The sequence below is a fragment of the Copadichromis virginalis genome, linkage group LG2 (assembly GCF_057382275.1).
Source record: "Copadichromis virginalis isolate Kocher_CV1m ecotype Utaka linkage group LG2, C_Virginalis_male_GT1.1, whole genome shotgun sequence".
Classification (NCBI taxonomy): Eukaryota; Metazoa; Chordata; class Actinopteri; order Cichliformes; family Cichlidae; genus Copadichromis; species Copadichromis virginalis.
The window spans coordinates 24530249-24545445 of NC_140619.1; the positions used below are offsets into that span (position 1 = coordinate 24530249).

Consider the following 15197-nt stretch of genomic DNA (forward strand, 5'->3'; position numbering starts at 1 on the left):
ACGCCAGATGTTTTCATATGGAGAAACGTCTGTACTGGCCAGTTCTGCACCCGGACTCCTCTACCATATGTAGCCATATGTTGTAATTGAGTTGCCTTGTGTTGTGTTCAGTATTGGCTTGATGAAATATGCGAGGCCTTCTTTGAAAAAAAATGCTGTGCAGAGTCTTTAGTCATTCTTGATTTCTTGACTTTCTTGTAACCTCTTAATGTGATCTTGAGTGATAGTTCTTCAGGCTTTCTGAAGGTCTTTCAAAGTTTTTCTTTATACATTGGCTGCTTTAACACTTCAAGCATTTAAAAGCCACCAAGGCACTCAAACAATGAACCAACATTCATTCTATCTGCAAATAACACACAATTTAGCAACAAATCAGTTTTAAATTGTATCTTTAGAACCTGAGAGATGTGCCTGACCCTTCAGCTGATCCATCTACTTTGGTGTCAAGAAGACATCCTTAGGGAAGGGAAATGGAAAGAAAAGGCTGAGGTATGCCAAATTACACTGGATTTCCATTCTCTGCACCTTTTTTCCATTTTCCTATAATGGATATTAAAAAATGAGCGGTGGCGCAAGACTTTTGCACATTGCTCTATGTCCCAGCAGGAAACTGCAATTCCACGTCTTGCCACTATCGTCAGAAGAGAATGCGTTGGCTGACATGGCACCAAGAGAAGATCGCATATCACTCCAGTCTTGGCCTCCCTTCACTGGTTGCCTGTAAATTTTAGGTTTCATTTTAAAATTTTAGTTCTAACCTTTAGGGCCCTACATGGTCAGGCTCCTCAATATTTATCTGACCTGCTGAAACCACATACATCTTCTCGGGCTTTAAGGTCATTAGATCAGAGACTGCTGGTGGCACCGCGCACTCGTTTTAAAACTCGTGGTGATCGGGCCTTTCAGACTGTGGCACCACGGTTGTGGAATTCTCTCCCACTGTCTCTTCGCTGCACGGACTCCATTGATTCTTTTAAGAAACAGCTGAAGACATTTTTATTTAGAAAAGCATTTGATTAATTTCTTCTTATGCTGTTTTTATAGTTTTATTGTTTTACATTGTTTTATTTACTGTTATATTGTTTTTATATTCCCATTTTCTGTGTTGTAAAGCACTTTGTGATTTTTATCTGTGAAAAGCACTATATAAATAAATTTTACTTACTTACTTACTTACTTACATGATACAAGAGAATTATTGATCATTTGATATGGGAAAAAAGTTACTGTGCCTGTACCAGAAACTGCAGTTCTTTGACTGGCCACTGGAGTCTGGCTCCAAAAGTGAGTCATTCCAATAACGTATGGCTTATTTGACTGAAAAATTGATGTGGGTATAGACCAGCGGTCCTCAACCTTTTTTACGCCACAACCCGGTTTAATGTCAGACAATATTTTAACTGACCAGCCTTTAAGGTGTTGCGGATAAATACAACAAGAACAACAACAAAAAAAGATACGACCAAGACAAAAACTGTGGTATTTTGTAAATATAATAATAAACGTGAATTCACTGTGTAATTGTGTAAGTTAATTAGCAGCGTCCTCCTGAAATGCACCAACAACATTGAGAGTAACATCCTCCTCTCTGCCTCTTAATGCTCTCTGGTCGCTATGGTAATGTGTAAATATTTCTTTCAAAAAAAGACACGCAACTACAACACGGGAAAAGACCCAGGGAAACCGAGTTAACGATACAAACCCTGAAAACCATAAATTTCACACCCGAGGCTCAACTCTCGTGGCCCGGTACCAAATGACCGGTCCGTGGCCCGGGGGTGGGGGGCTGCTGGTATAGACAGCTGTAGAAGTTAGAGTCACACAGTTGAAATCGACCAACCTTGTTCATGGTGTGGGTGCGATATGGAGCATTTTTTTGTTAAATATAATTTCACAAAAACATGACTTCATCTCTGGATAATTGTAGTAATAGTCTAATCAAGAAGACTGTGCTCCACCTTTAGCACAGTTTCAATGACTCATATTACTTACCACATATTACGATGTATCCGAGCAATGAGTAATAAATCTATCTTGACCAAATGTGGTCACCTGTGACTCCAAAATTAATTCATAAAAAAAAAAAAACATGACTCATGACTTTGTTGTAGCTATGTCCATCTTTTATATACAGTATATGGATGATCATCAAAAATATGACTGTTGTGGCTAATGTCAGTGAGCTCCATAAAACAGGAAAGCCTTTCTAATTTCTAAATATATATAACATCTGGCAACTTCAATAATTTCTTCATATAGAAACAAAAATATTTCTTATGCCAAGATTTCATTATTGTAGTGGAGGAAACTAAGACAGTGAGAAGTGACAAGATGTAAAACATTCAGTTTAATGACAGTCAGCTGACTGAAAAGCAAACATCTCACTTTTATATGGCTTATAGAATTACTCAGACCTTTACATGATTCTGCAGGAAGCACCAGTAGCTGTGTGAATGGACTGTGTGAGCCCTCTCAGGGGATACTTACAAAGCTACGAAAGAGATAAAGTGCAAAATCCAGGATATAAAATTGCTTTGGAATAATCTAACTTTACAAATGACAAGCAACTGATTACAGTAAATAAATAAAATAAATATTATATATAAAAAAAATCACAAATCACATGTTGGTTCAGGCGTCTGAAAGGGAGGCCAGCTCGTGAAAGAGGAGCCCAAATGTTGGGCGATCGTCTGGTTTCTGGGAACAGAACAGAAAACAAACGACAGTTAATCGTTTGCTCATTTTATGATCAGCAGAAGTTCTGCTTGAAAAAAGGGTAATGTCCTCACCTCCTTCCAACACCACTCCATGAGTAGGTGGACAGAGTCCGGGGCCAAGCGTGGCTTCAGGAGCCTCAGGCCTGCGTTCAGGGAGTCCACCACTTCTGCATTAGTGCGGTTCTCATAGGGGAGTCGGCCTTCGTTGTACACCTCCCACATGAGCACACCTGAAGAGGGACACGGAGACAGCACTTGTTAAACAATATGGAAGCATTTTAGTCCATATTGTATCGTTCGTTTAACAGTGAGCTACTCTAGTCCAGTGCAGTGTGTTTTTATTTATTTATTTTTTTTATATAACTGAAACATATTTATTTTTAGCCTCATTTGAGAGTAATTTACTACAGATCAGAATTGGCCAAAATTGTTGCTACCCAATAAAAAAAATACACACACCTACACATGAGACACACACACACCTAAAATTTGCTCTGCTGTAAGTTCTTACTTTAAAAGTAATTCATCTCGCTTTCATTCAATACAACAAATATAGTCGTCTGCCTAAAGTATTTGATCCTTAATTGTAATATTGTGCAGCTGAGCAGTTTTTGTGATTCTTCACAAGAGGACGCCCACCTCCCTTTCACCCACTTACCTACCCCCACACACACCTACACACACACTCACACATCTCTGTAGGTTGTTTGACTCTTCATGTTCAAACCGCTGCGGTTCATTCAGGTTTGATGAACACGTTTTCCCCCCACTGTGAGTTTCAGCTTTTTCCACACTCGGCTCAAATGATTTTGTTTCAGTCCATCTTGTTGGAAGTATGTTTCAGATCTTTATACTGTTGGAAGAAGCAGCGTTGGCCTGTGACTGGCACAGAGCTCTGGCACAGGTACATAAATGTATTTCACTCCAGATTATCTTGATGAAATCCGTCGTCCCCAGCGTTCTTTTCTTCAAAAGCTTCTTTTTTTCGGCAAACTTGGAAACTAGTTTTAAATCCCAAACTTCATCCAACAAGAACCACTTTGACTTGTCTATTTGTATTTTATCAAACACAAGTTTAAGGGTTTTTTTTTATAATCCTCTTTCAAAAGCGGGGTCTCTTTTTTCAACCTTCATTCAGAAACCAACGTATGGTGTCGACAGACGCTTTTGCACTTTGATCCTTTAAATCAGCTCTGTTTAGTCTGGAGTTAATGTTCCTCTGGTAGCCTCATCCACTGAAGCCGGCATGAAAGAATCCAATGAAAGAGTTTCCTAATATTCTTAGCAGCTGCAGTCTCAAGAACTTCACACAGCCTGTAGATGGTCCGACTGTCTCTTTTAGTTTTAAACCGTTATTTAACCAGGAAGTAAAAATCTTGACATAAAGAATCTTTTGAAAGACGCCTCAGACAAACTTTTCCCCTCTTTCTCCTGCCCATCATCAGTGTAACAATGATACTATACAGCTGAATTATTACTCTTTTACCATTTCAATGCATAGAATCATGATTGAAAACACTTGTGTTACCAATGAAACGCAATAGCCTGCTTAAACTGTCACTGCAGTTCATTTGTTTTTCACGATTTCTAAGGGACGTCAGTAATTGGATCCAGACCTTTTTAGAATAGGTCATAATTCAAATCTGTTTAGAAATAGAAATAATAACCCCTATTGTAGAAGTTATAATATGTTTTATTTTTACTTAGTTTTAGCACATCCGTTTTACACAAGAAAATCATAGATTCATAATACAGAATCTTTTTTTTCCCCCAAAGATGACGTCAAGCTAAAAGCTTTCTGTCTGTTTAATCTCCTTTCAAACCTCGGCAATTGTCTGAGCTTATTGTGCATCCACTAATTGTCACTGAATCATGAAAATGGCTAGCTTTTAGACTATTTTATATAAAAATGTACCAAAAAAAAATGGCTTTGTCACGGATAACTGCAGTAATAGTCTGCCCAAGAAAACTGTGCTCCAGTTTGAGCACAGTTTTTTTTTTCACAGGATAAAAAGAATTGTTTAATATATAACGTCTAAACCACTGCAGTGTTATTTAACTACAGTTGAGCACATGTGCCATCAGGAAAACAAATATGATTTAATCTGCTCTCACCCAACCTGCAAAACTTGCCAGACGAGTGAATCAGAAATGCAAACCAAACAGCTGAATGGCAGACAAGCGCCCAAACTCACCGAATGACCAGACGTCAGACTTGGTGCTGAATTTGCAGTATCTGATGACCTCTGGGGCTGACCACTTGACAGGGAACTTGGAGCACTGTGAGCTCGTGTACTGATCATCAAGAACAAATCTAGGGTATGGAGAGTGGACACAGACCATAAGCTGTGACTCACTGTGACATTAATGTTATGTAATAATTTAAAAAACTGATCTTCACGAACATACCTGGTCATTCCAAAGTCCGATACCTTCACCTCGTTGTTCTTTGAGACGAGACAGTTCCTGGCAGCCTTTGGAAGGAAGAAAGGAAGGATAAAGTCCTCTAACAAAGCAGGGATATGAAAGTGTATCGTGAAAGAGCACTTTATTTATTTACCAGATCTCTGTGGATGAAGTTGGACATCTCTAGATAAGCCATCCCTTCGCTGACATCCAGACACATCCCCAACAATATATCCTGAGACAACGAGCCTTTCCTTTCTCGCAGGTAGTCCGTCAGGCAGCCGTTTTCCATGTACTCAAACACGAGGCAGATAGGAGAATGTTGTGTGCACACGCCATACAGCTGTACCAGCTTAGAGTGAGAGAGTCTCCTGTTAAAACACACATGCACAGATAAACTGAGTGGTTTCAAACTCGTTTTACAGATCTCCACCGTGAACTGTACTTACATCATAATCCGTGCCTCTTCTTTAAATTCGTCGTCTGACATGCACTCTTCTCTTACCATCTTCACCGCTACCTTGAGATCCCTCCAGCTGCCTTCCAGCACCAGTCCAAACTGGCCGCTGCCTATCTCCTGACCCAGTATCAGCTCCTCAGGGTCCACTTCCCACTGATCTGTTAACCAGCAAACCAGCAGTGAACCAAAGCATCCACACTATAGCTCAGTTATATAACCATAGAGTTAAACTTCTTCATGCAAGTTTCACAAATAAAAAAGGACTTTTTTTTTCTCATTTTCACTTGCTTTTTTTCAGCAAAGATTAATTTGTATTACATTGGTTTATATTAAAAGACAAAAGGGTGGAGTTACTTAACAGCCCTGAAGTGTAATTCTGTGCAACCCACCAGAGGTCAGCAAAAACAAGATTCACAGCAATAAATTAGGACTGCTTGGAGCTTTAGTTCAACAAACTTCGGGCATCACAAAAAGACTTAAACCTTTTGTGATATCAGTAGAATCCTGGGAACAGCATCGACCTTGAGAGACGGGGTGTCTCAGCCGTGTTATTAGCCCTGCACAAAGAGAAAGAGACAACGGGAAATTTAAAAAGCAGGACCAAGAATTTAGCCGTTTCATAAGATGAACTTCATTTATCCTTTGAACTTTTTGAAATAATGCTGTTGCATGAGAAAAGCTGGCACACTTACCTGCAGCATTGTGCTGGTGGTAATATATGAGCTCAGGAATGGTGCTAAACAGGTACTTCTCTGCCAGGTAAAAAGAAGCTGGGCTCATTTCGGTTTGTCTGATTTGGTAATGCTTCACTCTCGGATTCTTCTCCCCATTAGACCTGATGAGAATATATGCTTAACTTAACAAACATTTTTAAAGCAAATGTTTGCCTGAGCAGATGATTACACATAAACATTGGAAGATCAGAAAAATATCACAAGATTACACTAATCTTATACTTAATTCTCATTGGTTACATCTTTAACGGTCACTTAAAATGATTGAAATCCTATGAGCCATCAATTTTTTTTCACGATATAAGTAACCATATATGACTGTTTTAATTATAGAGTTGTTTGATAGATATTTTTTAAGTAAATTCATAAGAACACTATAAATAACATTTACCCTGGTGCTTTGGTGAAAACAGACACTGTGTACACTCCCGCCTGTCTTGAGTCCCGCACAATGAATGCACCTTCCTTACCCTAAAGACAGAATAACGAGATCACATAAGATTTCCCACGTTCGGCGGTGCATTCTGTAACACGTCTGGCGGCCGTTTTAATTCAAAGACGACGATGGATAACCATTTTCCCTTCCTGCTTGCAAAACTTAGCAAAGCAGGAAATTCAACATTGGAGGAAACTTTGTGGTTGTGAGAAATTTTTTTTTCATGTTCTATGTCAAGTCGAATTGTCGTTGTGCAGGTGCATATGCAGCGATTTTGCAAATGCAACATTGCTGTTGGCGGCACAGTCGCATCAAAATGCACTGTGTCATACAGGGGCTAAATCTTGCCTGTCATCATCATATCAAAATCATTATTTGAAATTTTATTGCCAAACAGAACTGAGTTTTTGTTTTTACCTCTTTCATTAGCAATTCTTCTGCTTGCGCTCTGCTAATGTTTTTGTTGTACCATCTGTTGAGAACACATTAAACATTTAACACAACAATTAAATCAGTTTTGGAGGGAAAACATGGTAATTCATTAGCAGCAATAAAGACTGCAAATTAAAAGCTCGAGTAAAAGAAATGAATTCAAACTCACTCAAATCTTTCAAAGTTGTTGATGGATTTTTCAGCTACGTATGTACTGGGCACAAAACCCGAGTTCCTAATGGGTGACAGGAAAAGGGATTTAGCTAATGGTTCTTCTTTTGAAATGTACTGCTATTTTTTAATGTAAACAGTTCAAATGAATTTGGCATTGGCTGTAATGCGCTTTACCCTCTCTCATCCTGTACAAGCCACCAGGTGGAATGGGAATTCTTAACCAGGAGATACTCCTGATCTTTCTGAAGAGGTAAGTCATTGTCTCCCTGTGGCGTGTAGTTTTGCAAAGCGATGACCTTCTGTTGCCCCGAATCTTCCAGCTCCATCTGGAAAGGGAGGAAAAAATCTGATTTAAAAACCATTTGTACAGGTATGTACAAAATTTTGGGTTATTACCTCTAAATTTCGACATACTATCATAAACTTCCGAGATGAGATAAGAAAATAACTCGAGATTTAGAATCATGAAGCTGAAGTTTTGCAATAAGAACCCCAAATTTTGAATTTAGCTCTGCCAATCAGGAAAATGTTTTTTAAGTGGTGGAAATAACCTGGTACAAATTATTGAGAGGTCTGAGTGAACTCTTCCCAAAAAGTTCATACACAAATACGAAATCCAGAGGTTTCAAATAAAATTACATTTTCATAGTGCCAAAGGAAAAAGTATCAACAAGGATTTTCATTTGACAAACTTTAATGTACTTCTATTTCTTCTACTATCTATCTATTTAAGTAAACACTCAAACACATGTGCGCTGAAACAACTACAGAGCTGCTGCCTGAACACACAAAATCAAACCACAGAAACAGTGGTTAAAAACCAATGCATGACCTAATTATTAAATATGTAGAGAGAAACTGTGTTTAAAAGTATTGCAGACAAACATGACAGGCATTAAAACTGAAAAAGTGATTTGGTCTCCCTCGCTTCATTGGAATATCAGTAATAACCACAATAACATTTCAAAAGCTTGTGTCGTTTGTGTTTTAGATGGTGGTACCTCTGGCTCCGGGAGGCTGGGAAGCGGCTTTTTAGAGGCTGTAGGGGAAACAGAAATGTTAAATTGGAGAGCTATTTGGCCCATCTAAACTCACAAAGCAACAACGGTATGAACTGGATTAGGCAAAACGAAAGCATTTAGTTCAAGTTTACTCTAACCATATGTGCGAAAGCCATACAAATATCTTAATTCAAATGGAATCGCTACCACAAATCATTGGATTCACGAAGTAGAAGAGAAGGAAAAAGAAATGCTACAAACCATAGCCCACTGGGTCGTACACGTTGCACCCAGTCGCCAGTTTCTCTGTTTGCTGGCAGCATCTCCATTTTCCATCCATCCAGAAGTTTGGGTGGTATTTTGGAACTAAGTTGTTATTCTTTGTCTCTACATCAGACAGAACAAGGGAAATATTGTTTGAAATATCCATCCGTATGTGTTTGCAGTTCATACAATCAGCGGTTTATCATCGACTTGTCATAGTACTATTATTATTATTTGACTGGTGATATATGGTAATGGCTTACCCTCTTTAAGAGCTCTGACCCATTTCTGACGGCAGTCATTGTCTGGTGCAAATATGTAGAGGTAATAACTTTCATGAAAAACCTGCAGAAGAATTGAGATTTTAAAGAAAGGTTATATGCGTTGTCATTTTCAGTCATACTTCACCATACACTGTATATAGGGTGTATGTCGCAGTGTTTAGTAGATTTTAATGCGGTGACAATTGAGTTGGTCTCTAGGAAATGATGAATCTTACCTGAAAAGGGTACTTAAAGCTGCATGGTATGGGCACATCAGTACACACAATCTCCACGCACTTAATTCTGGACAGCTCGATGCAACCTTTCAGCAAAGGCTTTTTCTGCAACAAAACAGCTTAGATTACAGCAAACAGCCAAGAGTCTGCATTCCTGAAACAGCTCTACAGATTAACCGCACATACTGTACTTACCCCGGGACGACGTTCAGAATACTTCAGGTCTTGGGTATCCAACACAAAAAATCGCTCTTTATAGTTACAGGGTGACACTCGCTTCTTCTGTTGAGATTTTTTGATCAGAGTTCCCTTCAAAATCACCCTGGGGAACATTTTACCAGCTATGAGAAGCGCAATGAGAAATACTGCCTTGTTTTGTCATACCAAGAGAGGCGGCATTGCCTACAGCATGCAGAGACAGAGTAGCAGTGAGTGTACAAGAAAAAAAAATTGAGGATGATAAGTTGATAGATGTCGTAGAGTTTCCGGCATAGGGTTGTTGCACAGTAAACCACATCCTACGGCAACAAATGCGTTGTGCAAGCGAAATACACGCGTGCGCGCACATACACACCGTTCAGGGTGCTCGCAGGCACTTTCACTCACTTAGTGCACGTTGCAGTCAGCCACTATGAGTAGTGCGATCCCCAGAAAAAGGATGACTCGTTAACCTTTACATTTTTCAACGCTTTCCATCAACATTCACTTCAAAGGTCACGGATGTGTCCCACTACTACAGTGAGGTTGGGTTATAATGTCAGCATTGGGCAAAAAATGGCATAAATGATTTTAACTTGAAACAAGAAAGTAATAGGGGAAAAAACTAAAGTTTTTACTGAGATTGTGAGATTGCAAGAAACACACACACAAAAGAATCTGTTTTTTTCCCCTGCCATAATTAATACATTTAGAGTTTGGTGTTACGTGTTCATGATGTCTTTTAGGATTTGCCCTGTTTTTTCTCCATCACTGCTTTTTTCTCCCTTATATTTTACTTGGTTTTGGGGGGGGGTTTGTGCAGGAAAAGAAGGTTAATAATAATAATACAGGTTATAATATAGTAACAATAATATTGTAACAGTAATGATATGGTAATAAGAATATGGTTGGGCTCCATTAATGATTTTAAAGTGACCGAAAAATTTCAAACTGCTGAGGTAGTGCTGTCAACTTACAATGGAAGAAAATGTAGTTAAAGTTAAAATCTGAAAATATTTTTACAGTCACACCGAATGAAAGATTTAAAGGATACTACAGCACCACCACCAGGAAAGAGTTCCAACAGATTGGTGTGGATTGAATGAGTTGGGATTGCCATTTAATTTAATTTAATTTAATTTAATTTAATTTAATTTAATTTAATTTAATTTAATTTAATTTAATTTAATTTAATTATTGTCAAAAAACAACAACAACAAAACAGATCCAAAAAGCCAAAATTACAAAATCGGCTTTGACTGTATATTTTTATACAGTTTGAACTGTGTAAATGTCAAAATTCAAGGCTCTTTCTTCTTTTGTCAATTAAAAACATTTCCAGAAAATACCTGAATTTAACATTTTTAGGAGTTAACGTGCTGTTGAATGGGAAATGTTCAGCAATTTTGTTCCATATGAGTATTTAATAAAAGAGAACATTTGTCATGCTGTATGTAAATAAGTGCAAATAAGTATAAAATAAGTGTAAAAGTAGATGTGAAGGACCGTGTGACACTAAATAATTTCTTTTCTAAATCTAAAGCTCCAAACTAAAAATGTGGAAAGTTTTCATTTGTTTTAAAGATGTGACAGAATCAGAAGGGTGAACTTAAGATGCTCAATACACTATAGTGTTTAAAAGCATTCAACTGTATTTTATTCTTCTTGTTGTTTTAAGCCATATATAAGTGATAAATTGGGGGAAAAGAAAAAAAACAAAGGAAAGTTTAGAAAATTGTCTTATACTGACACAACGTTAAGGATAGATCCTTGAATTTTTAAGCTTTTGTCTCTTGTATTCGTAATAGTTTATATCTATTGTAATTTTCTTCCACATTTTATTTACCTCTTACCTGCTGCTGACCTTCTACCGCTCGTCCATTGAGAGCCTGCTAACCTACTGCATCACGGTATGGTATGGCAGCTGCACCAAGGTGGATAGAGTGAGGCTCCAGAGTGTGGTCAAGACAGCACAAAAGATCATTGGCTGCCCTCTCCCCTCCCTGATGGACATTTATTCCTCCCGCTGCCTCAGCAGAGCAGCAAACATTATCAAGGACAGCTCCCATCCTGGTTTCAACATGTTCAGCCTGCTTCCCTCAGGGAAGCGCTACAGGTGCATCAGCACAAAAACCCACAGACTCAAATACAGTTTCTTCCCCAAAGCCATAACCACCCTGAACTCACACATGCACCGATAACACAGCCCCCCCCCCCTCCCCCCAATTTTTTACATATTACTTTTTTTTTTAAAAACGTACATGTTTGTACAAAATGTATATATATATATATATATATATATATATATATATATCTTTTTCCCTATGTTAATACTGTCTATATGTATATAGCGCTGCAGAACTGTACCCCCCCGAGCATGTTTACACTGAGTACGAGGTGCTCTGTATCTCATTGTACAACTGTATAGTGACAATAAAGGCATTCTATTCTATTCTTTTCTATTCTATTCTAAAAGTATTGGTGGCGTTGTAAACTGCTGGTTTGCTTTGACTAGAAAAATATTTGACATTACCAAATGATAACAGGTGCTGGAGATGGTCACTATTGTAAAAAGACATCAGTCCTGTACAAAATAAGCTTCAAATTAAGCACTTTCGTATCAAAAACTACAAGATCAAGCGTGGTATCCTCACACCCAATCGGTGTTTAGTTTGTTCCATTGCTATCGTCCAATCCGCGGGACAAAAACCAATGACGTCGAGCCTTAGGGACTGAAACGAAAATCTTGTTAGTGTGGAATGGAAGGAGCTAAACTAGCTACAAGCTAATGGTCGGAACTAACGGACGTCTATATCTAGCGTCTTATATCTTCAGCGACTAAAGAGTTATTTGAAAGGTGTGTATAAATATCACAAGTCTTCCCCCTTTTAACGGTATTGTGGGTTAGCATTATATTTGGTGTAGCGATTTAACTCGTTAGCGGAGGTTAGCAGTTAGTCAGTCAGCAGGTAAGCTAACGACTGCAGTTAGTTGGAGAGTAAAGGGCTAACATGTTGATAAAACAAACAAAGGTTTGCGACAGTAAATGGTAGTCTTCACTCAACTCTATTCCCATGCAGACAGCGTTTAACATAAGTTATATGCAGATATTTACCGTACAGACAACTGGCTGGGCAGTTTGTGTTAGCATAGGCCTCTTAGCACATCTTTCGAAGCGATGGTCTCAAACAAACACTGAATTTGTTTGGAGTTAGTGCAAGCAAACTATTTAGACACGGCTAACGTCTCTGCAATTAAAAAGCTATGCCGTCTTTTTGCGGCAAACATCCTGCTTCTTGTCTACCTGTGCCCCCAATAGTGAAGTGAGAGAGACACCTTTTCACTTCTGTTATATTTAGGCACATAGCCTAAATTAATGTGTTTATGTTCAACTACTGTGAACTATAAACACTTTTTTTTTTTAATTAAGATACTAAATTGCAAAACCTAATGTATGTTGCTTTCCTTTTTATATATATTGACACGGATTCTTGTGCTTTCAGGTCGGTATCATGGGTGAACCACAGCAGGTCAGCGCCCTGCCTCCTCCACCGATGCAGTACATCAAAGAGTACACAGATGAAAACATCCGCAAGGGTCTGGCCCCTAAGCCACCTCCACCCATCAGAGATAATTACATGATGTTTGGCAACCATTTCCAGTGTGATGACCTCATCATCCGGCCTCTCGAAGGCCAAGGCATTGAGAGGCTTCACCCTATGCAGTTTGACCACAAACGGGAGCTCAAGAAACTGAACATGTCCATTCTTGTGAACTTTTTGGACCTTCTGGACATCCTTATCAAGAGCCCTGGTAGTATAAAGCGTGAAGAAAAGCTGGAAGACATAAAGCTTCTGTTTGTCCATATGCACCATCTGATAAATGAGTACAGACCGCATCAAGCCAGGGAGACGCTAAGGGTGATGATGGAGGTCCAGAAAAGACAGAGGCTAGAGACAGCAGAGAGGTTCCAGAAACATCTGGAGAGGGTGGTGGAGATGATCCAGGGGTGCCTTGCCTCCCTGCCTGATGACTTGCCTCAAGTGGAAGGTCAGGATGGTGCTTGTGATGGGACAAAGAGTGCGCCTCCTGCAGCTAGTGTTGGCTGTTCATCTGGGCAGGCCACCAGGCTGAAAACAGAACCTATGGATATAGAGGAAGCAGCTGCCAGCTGCATGGCAACGAGTCAGCAGGAGAAGAGCATCCCTACTTCAAGAAGTGACAAATGGGACAAGGATGCTGCCATGTGCAGCATTATTGATGAACTAGCATAGTTTAATATTATGTTCTTTCTTTTTTGTCGTTTCTTTGCTGAACTCTGTGTAAATATGGCACTTTCGTACATGGTATACACAGAATATTTTTGTTCTTTTTATTTTATAACTGGTTATGTCACTGGTCTTTGCTCCACAAGTCTTTAACATGACTGCATTCTGCTATTGAGTTATACGTATATGGTTGTAATACATCTCTGTTCTCATGGTTTCATGCACGAGAGTGATTTAGAGAGTGAACATGTTATACCTGTGGTTTTTGCCATACACATAAAAAATGTGTGCCTGGGGCCTCAAGAATTATCAGCATTAAATCAAGTGTAACCACACTGTACAACAGTGATGCTCGGTAACCTCTCTTCTGACTTGGGAACTTTCAAAACACATCATCGACGAATGTTTCTTACTGCTAGCTTGAAACAGCTGGTGAGATAAAATGTTGGGCGCAACATTTTATCTCATTTCATCTTTGCTGTTTATGGCTTTCTCAACTGCATCGGTTCTCAAAGTTTTTCTAGTACGTTTAATTTAAATCCCCAAACTCCACAGTTTTTATCCAACCACTAAGAAAAAAAGTTTTACTTAAAGGTCACATTAAGAAAAAATCCACTCAAGTTTCACTTCACCTTGTTGATTATACTGCACCAGTGTTTCCCGCCATGCAGGTAGTGTGAGAACTGCTGCTCTAATAAGATGAGCACTCCAGCAAGAGAAATGCACAGTCATGCTTTTGTCCATGTGTGTCAGTTAATGTGACTTTATCATTCACGTTTGTGTTGTTTTACTAGGTACCACACAGTAAGGCTGATGCCTAAACCTTTATTTAGAAGTGACCAGTGTACTCGTTCACCCACGAAACTTGAAACTATGACAATAAATGCTGTCACATTAACGGGAAGCTGTGAATGTCAGAAATGGACATTTGAGGGTGCTAGCTGTGTTTTCAAGGGCCCCATTGAATGTTGTTTTTATTTAAAATGTAGAAATTCTGACTAATTCCGGAAAACATATTCCCAGAATAGAAATTTTTAACATAGATCAGGTGGGGGTGCTAAGTTTGCATAATTGTAATAAACCCAATAAACAAATTTGCAGTCAGAGTGCAGTCATCTCACAGAAACATAGAGGGCTTTATTAGACCCGTCAGAGCAGAGTCGCATGAAAACTCATGTAAATGCTGGACTGCCTTTATGTTTGCAATGCATGATTCTTGTCACTGATTTGCAGATTGTGTAATCCATGGAGAGTCGTCACAAAAAAGTCGTCATGTATATTATGTAAAATGTCAAATAATTCTGACCCCCTTCCCTCTTTTATAGGTTTTCATAAGCATACCTAACAGTATAACCAATTTTGTGTTGCCTTGCAGCAGATTGCTCTTACACAACTGTTCAGGGAAAGAAATGTGAGCCTTTCAACTGGTTGCTTGTAAAGCAATTCAAGTGCACATGTTTGGTTGTTGAAACTGAAAATACACCTCAGGCTGGTGATTGCAGCGCAGATTTCACTACTTGCGTTTCTGTGATGTTAGCTGAGGTGTCTATGTAACTTGCATAAGTTCAATAAATCAGTGCGTGATACACAAGATGTGTTTTGGCCCAA

General features: G+C 38.9%; 2 protein-coding genes across 2 annotated transcripts; one reads left to right on the top strand and one right to left on the bottom strand.

Moving 5' to 3' along the window:
- Positions 1-2327: 2327 nt before the first annotated feature.
- On the bottom strand, positions 2328-9872 carry itk (IL2 inducible T cell kinase). The gene is made up of 17 exons (XM_085474734.1): positions 9319-9872; positions 9124-9228; positions 8888-8969; positions 8622-8747; positions 8361-8398; positions 7534-7685; positions 7355-7420; positions 7171-7225; positions 6709-6788; positions 6276-6418; positions 6066-6140; positions 5573-5741; positions 5278-5494; positions 5127-5191; positions 4913-5031; positions 2790-2947; positions 2328-2697 (listed from the first exon to the last, which is right to left on the bottom strand). Exons 1-17 carry the CDS (start codon positions 9454-9456, stop codon positions 2632-2634), a joined length of 1854 nt encoding a protein of 617 aa, XP_085330860.1. The 5' UTR covers positions 9457-9872; the 3' UTR covers positions 2328-2631.
- Positions 9873-11853: 1981 nt separating this feature from the next.
- On the top strand, positions 11854-15182 carry med7 (mediator complex subunit 7). The gene is made up of 2 exons (XM_085474739.1): positions 11854-12178; positions 12825-15182. Exon 2 carries the CDS (start codon positions 12834-12836, stop codon positions 13593-13595), a length of 762 nt encoding a protein of 253 aa, XP_085330865.1. The 5' UTR covers positions 11854-12178; positions 12825-12833; the 3' UTR covers positions 13596-15182.
- Positions 15183-15197: the final 15 nt, after the last annotated feature.

What these genes read in the sequence shown, in the direction of transcription:
- itk (XM_085474734.1), bottom strand. Translation starts at nt 9,456, where the DNA reads ATGTTCCCCAGGGTGATTTTGAAGGGAACTCTGATCAAAAAATCTCAA. An exon ending in ATTCTGAACGTCGTCCCGGG is followed by an intron (nt 9,229 to 9,318) that starts GTAAGTACAGTA and finishes GTTTTGTTGCAG; the next exon opens with AAAAAGCCTTTGCTGAAAGG. An exon ending in TCGGACTTTGGAATGACCAG is followed by an intron (nt 5,032 to 5,126) that starts GTATGTTCGTGA and finishes TCCATACCCTAG; the next exon opens with ATTTGTTCTTGATGATCAGT.
- med7 (XM_085474739.1), top strand. Translation starts at nt 12,834, where the DNA reads ATGGGTGAACCACAGCAGGTCAGCGCCCTGCCTCCTCCACCGATGCAG.